Source organism: Triticum aestivum, chromosome 7B (genome assembly GCF_018294505.1).
Source record: "Triticum aestivum cultivar Chinese Spring chromosome 7B, IWGSC CS RefSeq v2.1, whole genome shotgun sequence".
Classification (NCBI taxonomy): domain Eukaryota; kingdom Viridiplantae; phylum Streptophyta; class Magnoliopsida; order Poales; family Poaceae; genus Triticum; species Triticum aestivum.
Genome location: NC_057813.1, coordinates 608,726,759 through 608,736,778, shown reverse-complemented (window position 1 = coordinate 608,736,778; position 10,020 = coordinate 608,726,759). Strand labels below are relative to the sequence as shown.

General features: G+C 43.5%; 1 protein-coding gene across 3 annotated transcripts; it reads right to left on the bottom strand.

Annotated features, from left to right (window-relative positions):
- Positions 1-743: 743 nt before the first annotated feature.
- Positions 744-8,584, bottom strand: LOC123163208 (non-specific lipid transfer protein GPI-anchored 21-like). 3 transcript variants are annotated; one of them, XR_006481782.1, is made up of 7 exons: positions 7,428-8,584; positions 7,262-7,333; positions 6,734-7,101; positions 6,621-6,667; positions 6,443-6,519; positions 5,955-6,111; positions 744-2,877 (listed from the first exon to the last, which is right to left on the bottom strand). XR_006481782.1 is itself a non-coding variant. In XM_044580951.1 (2 exons), the coding sequence occupies exons 1-2, from the start codon at positions 7,633-7,635 to the stop codon at positions 7,272-7,274; spliced, it is 270 nt and encodes an 89-aa protein (XP_044436886.1). In that variant the 5' UTR covers positions 7,636-8,584; the 3' UTR covers positions 7,109-7,271. The 3 variants fall into 3 exon arrangements, 1 of the variants encoding a protein (XP_044436886.1); XR_006481781.1 differs by having other exon boundaries at positions 6,621-7,101; XM_044580951.1 differs by lacking the exons at positions 744-2,877; positions 5,955-6,111; positions 6,443-6,519; positions 6,621-6,667; positions 6,734-7,101 and having other exon boundaries at positions 7,109-7,333.
- Between the last annotated feature and the right edge of the window lie 1,436 nt (positions 8,585-10,020).

Below are 10,020 nucleotides of genomic sequence, written 5' to 3'. Positions count from 1 at the left end.
GAGGGCCTGCACCTGACGCCATTGCGCCGTGGACACGGCAAGCAAACCTTGAGCTAGCCTGAGAAGAAACACGAGAGAACTGTAGCTACTGGTGTACTGAATGGAAGGAGCCGGGATGCATCTTTATAGGCACCCAGATCAGATCTAGGTGCTAGTCATCACTGAAATATGCGTAGATGTGACATCTATGTAAACTACTCAATGCATGCATGTTACTACGCCATTCTAGAGGGTTGACATCTGCGCAATGCATGCATGTTACTCCTACGGCTATTCATAGTGGGCAGTAACTTATTCTCGTGTCATGCATTTTTTTTCATGGTAATACTGTCTCATTTATATCATAAGGATCATAGTATAAACCATGTACATACCGACCTGGTAAAATTGAAAAGACAGTCGAACGCTAGCCTTTACACATAAGAATATCAGCCAAGAAGTAAAAATACAAACAAGAAGACCGAAGAATCCTTTGAGCTTGACATCAAAGCTCGTCACATCCAAGGTGGCTCACCAATAAAGACAAAGCCATTGCCGTTGAACGAATCAGATCGGAGCAACACCCCGGACACTCCAGATTTGGCACCCCTGCACGACTAAGACGTCGGAGGAGGAAACCATACGAGCCTTCCACGAACCACAAACCCAGCACACGATCCATGCCGCCGATGCAGACCACAATCTGCATCTACTCCTGGACTACCTCCTAAGCTCCGCGCGACGCTGGAGCAAACACCGTCGCAACGACGGAGTCCGAGGACACAGGTCCGCCACAAGGATGCCGCTGTCGCACCATCATTTTCTTGAATAGACTGGTTTCCAAATCCAGCCCCCATGTGGATTGCCTCGTCAAGAAGGATCTGAAGAATTTTCATTCGGTGTTGCCATCGTCATTGTCGTAGCCAAGACGATGAATAGCCCAAAACTTAAGCTACTTAATGCCTAAAACGATCCACGTGCGTGGTTCCGGTGACCCCCACACCACCGCCGACCAAGGTCGTCGGCAGAGGGGAGCCATCGGAGGACGGTGGCGGAGGAAAGTGCCCTGGCAGCTGGAGGCGAGATCGTCTTTCTTTCTTCCAATATGTATGTTCCGTCACTTTTAGGGGTCGGTTTTGGAGATCCCCTCAGTTCAATATTATCGACCAGTGTCATGCATATGACACTACTCTGTGTTACTACCTTCGTAGTGTAAAGTATCATAGAAGTAATATCATAGATGGTTGCATTTATTAGGTTATAGACTCATTTTTCTTGGGTTGCGTTATGTTACGATAACATATTGTTAACATTTGCCACATGAGTAAACTTATATTAGGATGTGTTATGTTACTGCTTCCTCCTTTCTGTTTTACATGGCTTATCTCAAATTTTTTCGTTTTTCTGAGTTAAAGGGCTCATCTCCGTCTCCTATTGACATTCCGAGGCGCATCGAATATTTGCATGCCATAATTAAAAAGGAACTCACCAATGCATGTAATGTTACTACTCATCTAGCAAACAATCATGCATGCACTGCAATTAATTCAAATTAATGCATCATTTAATTTGAGTAGCTTTGTAAAGTACGATATACATTCCTTCACTCACCATCTGTCTTGGGTAATGAGATTTTTTATTTAAGCCTTGTAAACCGGAGGGAGTAGATAAGTTACTCCCACTATGACTACTAGTAGAATGCCCGTGCGTTGCCACGGACATTTCAATTTTGTTTTATTGCATATATATACATGTATTATTGCATAAAACTCTATGAAATTTTGGTCCCTTCAAACATCGCCTCGACACCCTTTTAATGGATTACTTTTGTCCATCCCCATCCCTCTCATCTCCAAAACTAAAAATATTTAAAAATACGTGCAAGATATATACGAAGAACAACAATTATTTGTATGCATCTCTTCCCATTTTGTAGAACTCAACAAGTTTTCAGTCTAGTCCATCATAAAGCTTTGTCAAGCGACATTTTTAAAGCATCATCCGAAGGCATGAGGTTTTATCTCTGATCTAAAGTGAACAATAAACATATATTAAAAAAGCTCCATATACAATTGGTCGTATGCTAAATGCAAGCATGTGCTCATTTTTAGTCGGGAGTGAGTGGCATTATGCTTTTTAGTAAAGTGAGTCGCATTTGAATCCTTGTTCAAAATGACTTGTTGGGTTGGTGATATTTTTCACTAATATAAAAAAATATGAAATTTCTCTCATAGCATAGAGGTGATTTTCCCTATAAAAAAGAAAACATCCAATCCTTTTCTTCTTATCTTAAAAAGCAATTCACTCTCTCACTCTATCACCACACCGCGCAACACTCACACTCACTTCTCATTCCCCCGGCCTGTTCTCCTTGCCATGGCGTCGCCGCAGCCACTGTTGTCTTCCCTTGATACCACGACATCCGGCATGTACGTTCCTCTCACCATAGTCTCCCCATCCGCCCAGTGTCGCCCCCCCCCCCTCCTATGTATCCAAAGCAGGTTCCCGATGCCAAGAAATGCACACCATCACAGCAGAGGGCGATCATTACATTTTGTTTTTGCATCCATGGTATACGCAATGATATATATCATGTGATGCTTTCGCCTCTTTTTCTGTTTCCTTGTATCAATATTGCAAGGTTGTTTTTAGTTTTCAATAAAATTGTTGTCATTTTTTGTTGATTGCTAATATCTTACTTAGAAGGATGCATTTCAGCCTCAAGATAGCTAATATCTTATTTAGAAGGATGCTTGCATTTCTTGCTTACTGATAGACAAAGCATCGGTCGACGCAGGTGTGGGGTCCAATGGATCCATGGTGCTTCCCTCGGCGCAAGCCCTTCGACATGGACGACCACAGTGACGGAAAGGATGACGAGGCCAGCGGAGTTGAGTCCTACGGAGCAAGATCGATCTCTAGTTACAGAGAAAAACATGTATAGTAAATAGACACGAAAAGGATATGTCAGGTTATCCAAAAATAAGATAAAAGGTTGCATGGAGCAGCTAAACCATGCAATTTCTGTTCATGAAGAAATCAACTCTTCGGACAAGCAATTTGGACCATGAACAAGCATATCAGTTCATTTTAGAGCATGAACTCCAAAACCAAGTATGAAGACACTTCAACATGATTCCAGGTGCTAATCAAACCAGATACATGGAAATAGATAAAGTTCACTTTCCCTTGAGTTGAATATTTTCTTGCAAATTCTTAGATAGAAACACTAATCAGGATGTAGATTTCAATCAACGGAAATCATAAACCAGAAAGTACATTTTCTTAACCAGCAGAATATCAATCTACAAATTACTATTTGTGGTTCATGGGATATCGTTCCACAAGTTAAAATTCATTCGAAATCCAGAACCAACACTACAAGCACAACATTAAGTTTATGGGTTCAAAATAGCAGGTACATCAAAAAGTATGTACAAATGGCCTTAACTTCAAAGAAGAGATTAAGATGCATGCCGCAGTATCTAAGTTCCAGCAAGTGTGCGCAAACACTATCATAATTAAGTTCATTTCTTTTTTTTAGAAATGACAGCAGTAGAGACTCCCACTGTTAAATTAGGTTACAGAAAATTAATTTTATTTCTCTTATCAAGGAAAAGAAATCAACAAGCTAATTAATAGGGCAAGGGAACTTAAATTATTTCAAAGGCACTTATTTGCTTCAGATGACATCTGTTACTGCAAAATTATTGGCCAGGGAAATGAGAGGAACAACTCTAACAACACAAGATCCACGGAGGCTCGGGAAGTGAGAGAGTAGGGGCGCCAGCAGCACGCAATCCATGGCGATTTGGGGAGGGAGAGAAGGAGCAGTGTGGATGTGACTGGTTGCAGCCCTTGCAGGGCGTGGAAATAATTCAGTGAAGGGGAAGGGGAAGCTACCAAGTCCCTTTTTAGGGGTAGAAGATATGCAAATAATTCAGCAAAAAATACAATCCTACGTACAGCTTTGTTAATATCCTCATAGTAGGGGGGTGGGGGTTAGGATTGGTTCAGGCATACCTTGGCTAATCATGCAACTTTTATCCATGAACCAAAGTTCCTGCCCGTGTAAGTTTAACATACTTGCAAGCTCCTCCTATAGGAGTTATTAGTACAATAAGCGAGCAGTATTATTGTTGTGGTAATTTTAAATGAACCTGGGGAAAACTGACAAAGCATTTTGGTTGACGTAATATGAGGGTTATGACAGTTGACGTAATATGAGGGTTATGACAGTTCACGTGATATGAGGGTTATGACAGAATTCAAGAAGCCTAATCATACAGCTGAAATGCTCTTTCAATGTTGTTGGTCCCATGAACCATGAAAAAAATCCATCTACGGATTTTTCTTCATGCCAGAACCGCATGGTTCATTAGACTGGGTATATGATATGTAGTGTGCAGAGTGGATATATGATATGTAGTACACGGGGTGGGTATATGATATTTAACAGCGGTCTGCATAGTATACTACATATCATATACCGAACATCCAGATCTCTGTCAGATATGACTGATATAGAACTACGAAAATATGTGCCCACGTTGCAACCCAGGATTGGCCAAATATTTCATAAAAAGCACATCAACATTTTTTTACAGTCAAATCAGTCTTGTTTATTTTCCTCCACCATCTCCAGCTCACAATCCCCCGGCCAAGCCTCCCACACTCACACTTCTAACACGTAACCATGCAATTATGCTAACATGATATCATGATTCCTGTAGTGTTTAGAAATTATAAGTGAAAGGCACATCTTAATTCTCCTTCTCTGGCTCCCTTCTCCTTGGTTCATTTTTTCCCTTGAGCTCCGCATTAAATTTCGGCAACAAGGTAGATTTTAAGGCATGAGCAAGCAAGTAAAAATTAGTATCTTGACAAAGTTTGAGTAGAAATCTTATTTTAGTACAAGGGGATATTTTAGTAGCTTCAGAACAAATTCACAAGAAGGAATTTTTGTTGCTTCATAGAAGTTTTAGTATGAATACGAAATAGAAGTAGTTGTCCAGATTCTTGAACGATAAGCAGCCATTCTTGTGAGCTAAATAAACTATGTCATCAGCGTAACATTGTTACCTGCAAAGTAACCAGCAGCGACATCATTGTTAATCCTAGTATTACAGAATAATGAATGCATCAAGCTTGTTGAAGTATTTCCACCAACATCTTTTGGATCCAAGTGTACTTCAGATTATTGTTGTATATTTTACTTCTCTAAACAGTTCAACTTCACTTTATTGTTGTATATAGTTTACTTCCCTAATCAGCTCGACCAATAATATTATCAGTGGCCCAGTGAAAGAGTTATTTGGTTCATTGCCCGTCTGAATATGTAGTGGCCATCGAATTGGCATAGCAGAGGTTGAGTGTTGTACTTGTATTAGCAAAATATAGTTGAATCTTCTGCCGTAGCAAAACATAGTGGCCATCAAATTGACATAAGAGTGGCCATCCAACTGAGATAGCAGAAATACTATTTTTTTAATGGAACAAAATACATCTGTAGGAACATTATATAGTTGTACACATTCAGGAGTAATTTTCCCCGTATAAGATTGCCCTATAAGGAATAAAATATAGTTGTATTTTCTAATGGAACAAAATACAGCTATAGGCATTAAAACTGTACCTGGGCATGGTACTCAAGATGCTTTTTTTTTCTTATTGCATCATGTACACTTTAAAAAGAGGTGCTGACTCTACAATTTTTCAAGCATCAAACCATATAAGAGTAATTGCCCGTGTGAGGTATTGATTTTGTCGCTATTTGTTAGAAATACATCATATCAAAGCTTCAGAACCCATTTTCTCTTAGGTCAATAACACGCAGATCAAACATTAAAACTTGGAGATGGGATTAACAATTCCGTGGAACATCAACATCTCCTACTGCTACCAACAATAGGTTAGCACTTCCGCTTAATCTGGTAATTCACCAAGAGCTTAAGGTAGGCAAGAGGGGGACTAACCATAGATCAAGAAAGAGTGTGGATGTATCTAACATTTCTCGTATTTGCTGCTGACCACCACTGATAGGTATCTCTGTATCTATTTGTCCAATAGCGCATAGCACTGTTCCAAAGCTCTCAGTTTCAGGCATAAAGCAATGTAGATGCTATGGTTACCCTGGCAGACATGTAAAGAAGATACATAATAAAATGCCTTTGACTGAATACATTGGCAGTCTGCTAGTACTTCTGAGCTCTAACCCTCTAAACTCTCGATGTTCTGAATCACAAATGTCTTTGATTGAACAGGAATTTGATGAATAAAAATTAGCAATATAATCTATGACCCAAAATTTTGAAAAAAAATGACAATTAGCAATGATCACAGGAGATTTCTTTGTGAATCGATGATCGCAGGAGATCACAGAATAAGGAAAACATGTGTGCATCCTTTCCGTAATATACATGTGCGGAAAAAATTCAGAATGATGCAATTGTATCTTTTTTACCTTGCAAGAAAATGGAGTTCCCATATTTTGCTGAAAAGGAATCTGAAGTAGCCCCCCATATCAGTTCAAATAATACCCTGAAACCATTGTCATCTCAGGAATAACAGTTCAGTATGAATTAGAACATTCTATATAGAAGGCTTCAAACATGGAATTGGGCTAGTAAAGGCACACTAACCAGTATGTGGAATCATTTGATCCTCTTTGCTTCTCATATGTCATTACCTGCATAATGACCGAACATTTAGCACAGGCCAGCTAGTAATGTGTGTAGACAATACAAAATATTACCTCTTCACAAATATAGCACGGCGAAAGACTGTCCGAAGCAAGCCAACAAACTGTTGTACTTTGGACCAAGCATGCTATTTCTATACCTTTTATAGACTGCCAGCTGATCATTCTTTCAGAAGTATTCATGAACTCTTCACAGAGCTGCACTCTTTCCTCCATGAAACATATTTACTTGTCTAACTACATACATACGCACACAATACTAAGTGTAACACAGACTTGCAAAAACATATCTACCAACGCATGATGGGTACCACCACCTATCTCTGCCCCTGCATGATCGGCGTCGATTCCACTCACGGCAACAACGCCTTCTCATCAACCGACGAATCCGGTGGCAACAGTGCGGAAGAATTGCGAGACATCTATTCAGAACAAATGAATGTGCAACTTCAATACGGATATGGTACTATCAGAAGGCCATTGAAGATACTTATGCAGAGGGGGGCAGTGCCGGAGCAAATGCAATAGGCCCTGCAAGTTAATTCACTATAGTAATATTAATGTACAGTCAGTGGTCCGTACCGAGGCGATGTCAAGGCAAGGTCAACAAAGGAGAATTTAAGATATCTGGAGCTAGGATCTGCGTCGCTGTATCTACACATCACAAGCATGTAACAAACAAGAACATTTTTCGTTAATTAGAAGTAAATTTCTTCAATGAAAATAAATTGTTGCAAGCAGAACCGACCTCTACAAACGAGCGGGACGGGGAGTGACTTGCAGATCCTCGGAAGGGAGATGCCGAGGGTGTAGTTGATGGGGAGGCTGAAGATCACTTTGCCAGTTAGGATGAGGCACACATTGTAGGCGCCGGTGCGGACCACCCCGACCACCGCCCTGCAGCACTGCAGCGTAGGCGAGGCTCCTCCATTGGTGAGGACAGTGCCAGAGGCCATCCACGCGTGCTCCAGTGACTGGTTGTTCAGCAGCCGGAGGTCGCTCCTGAATCAAACGACGACCATGCTGCGCATGCCGCCACCCCACCGTAGGCCAGACTTGCTGTGTCTCCGGAAGGCCGCGCGCTAAAGGCGTCGTCGGCCGCCCTGGGGGCCTCTTCGGCGGCGTGGGAAGGGAGTGTCGCAGCCGCCGCCACAAATCACGAGGGCGCCGAGTCTATTTTCGGGAGGATAAGGATCCATCTTTCCCGCAACCGCCGCTAGGGTAGTCGCCGCTGAGAGGCAACGACCAGCTAAATAGGCGAGTGTGAAAAGAGAGGGATGAGGGCGGCGGCTCCTGTCGGACCTCGGTGTCAGTGAAGGACTCCGCTATGGCGGCTGGGGCGTCTTTGACTATCCGCGTTGGAAACGGATCGAGGGGAGGCATGTTGGCTGATTTTTTTCGTTACGTGCGAGGGCGAGAGACGTGTCCATGATGGCCGGCCTCCACCAGCCCTTGATATCGCCATTAGTGGAGAAGCCGAAACCTATGTGCCTCCGCTATCATCTCATGATCTAGGAGAGAGAGCTTGGTGGGGAGGTGGACCAGGAGGAGAAGAGCGGGCGGCGACTGCCGCGAGAACTGGCCGTCGCGGAGTGGATCAATGGAACGGAGTGGTGGGTCGAAGGAGGCGGGGGCGCGGTTGGCGTCGAGGTAGGGTTCGGGAGGTCGGGATCAGGAAGGAAGCAGGTGGGGTGGGATGGATCGGCGAAGAGATCCGCGATGGCTGCTGTGGCGTGGTTCCGGTCGTTGTATCGAATAGTAGATCAAGGGCAACCTTCTTCGTCAGATTTTTTTTTTCTCTGGTGCGTGTGATTTATGGATCGTGATTGATTCTTTTCAAATTGGATCATGATTTTTTTCTCAGCTTGACCGTGATTGATTCTTTCACATAAATACATTACTAAATAATTTGCGACAATATGGAAGGTTCTGATCCGTTCAAATTTTTCTGAATTATGGCCTTACCATACCTGGATTGATTTATTACTATACGTGGATTAATTGCGATCGATCTGCTCTGGGCATGAGGGTTTTTTTGGCAAAGGTTTTTTGGCAGAGATGGGATAATGACGAAAAAAAAACGATGGTGGGGGATGACGAAAATAAACCAGCGAAAATAAACCGCGTGAACTACTCACCAACTGCTTCATTAGAAGTAGAGACTAGCCTACTACGCATCTTGACCGAGCACGGCTCTTCCTTTGGACTCCTACTATGCAGGGCAAAATGCCGTTTCAGTTCTTCCAACTAATTATGTTGTTCTGCTCAACCAAACTTTGTGTAGGAATGTTTATCAAAACAAGGCTGTAATTAAGGAGATTGGCCGACACACTCGAGTAATCTAGTTTTCTTTACACTGAGATCTAACCAAAATAGGAAGTCAACATCTCTTGAAGTTGAAGGCAACATGTGACGTGAACGCCACAGATCTTGACTTGCAACTTGGTACAATATAGATACTAGAAGAACGCCCGTGCGTTGCAACGGGGCCACATTAACTTTAAGAGTTCAATATTAATATTCTCATACATATCAATCCTTCTTCTCCTTCCGTCTGCCACCGAGACAGGGACCTAGACTTTGTGCTGCTCTTATTGATTTCAAACCCAGACGAGATGGGGTGGTGGGAGGGGGGACGAAAAAACCCAGACGAAACAAAGGAGAAGGAGAGCCTCATCAGTAGCATCATGGTGAATTTCAAACCTAGCGTTGTGCTCCGCCCAACGAACATGGACGCCGCCGCCGGCGGCCCGGTGGAGCTCGAACCCGAGAGACTCTGCTGCTTGCTGGGAGGGGTCGGGGAGGGTCGGAGCACATGAGCATTGACGTGAAGACAGAGTAGGCCGGGGAGATTACTGTGCACGCCGCACAACGACTTGGACCTCGGAGGGCCTTAGCTCTGTCAGGAGGAGGTCCCGAGTTCCTGCCGAGGACAGCCTGACGGGGGAGACGCACGGCCGCTCGCGCTGCCCGCAACGCGACCACGCCCTGCCCTAGGGTTCTGCGACGGCGGCAGCGTCGTCCACAGCCACACCCTCTCTGAGTCCTGCCCTGAACTGGGGTTCCGAGATGGCGGCGGTGGCGGAGGTCTCTGAGGTTGGAGAGGGGCAAGATGTAGGACGGCGGAGGCTGGAGCCTGGAGCGATGGCGGCGTTTCGGGATTGCAGGCAGGGGGACGTGCGAGGTGAGTGTTTTTTTCACCGGTTTATGTTGTGTTGCCTGCACGGATATATAGGAGAACAAATAGGTGGATTATAATTCCTTCCATTGTATAAGTGCTGGGAAAGGAAGCGAGGGACAAAAATCAATCGAGGGGCCTTTAAGAGTAGAGATTAGTTAAT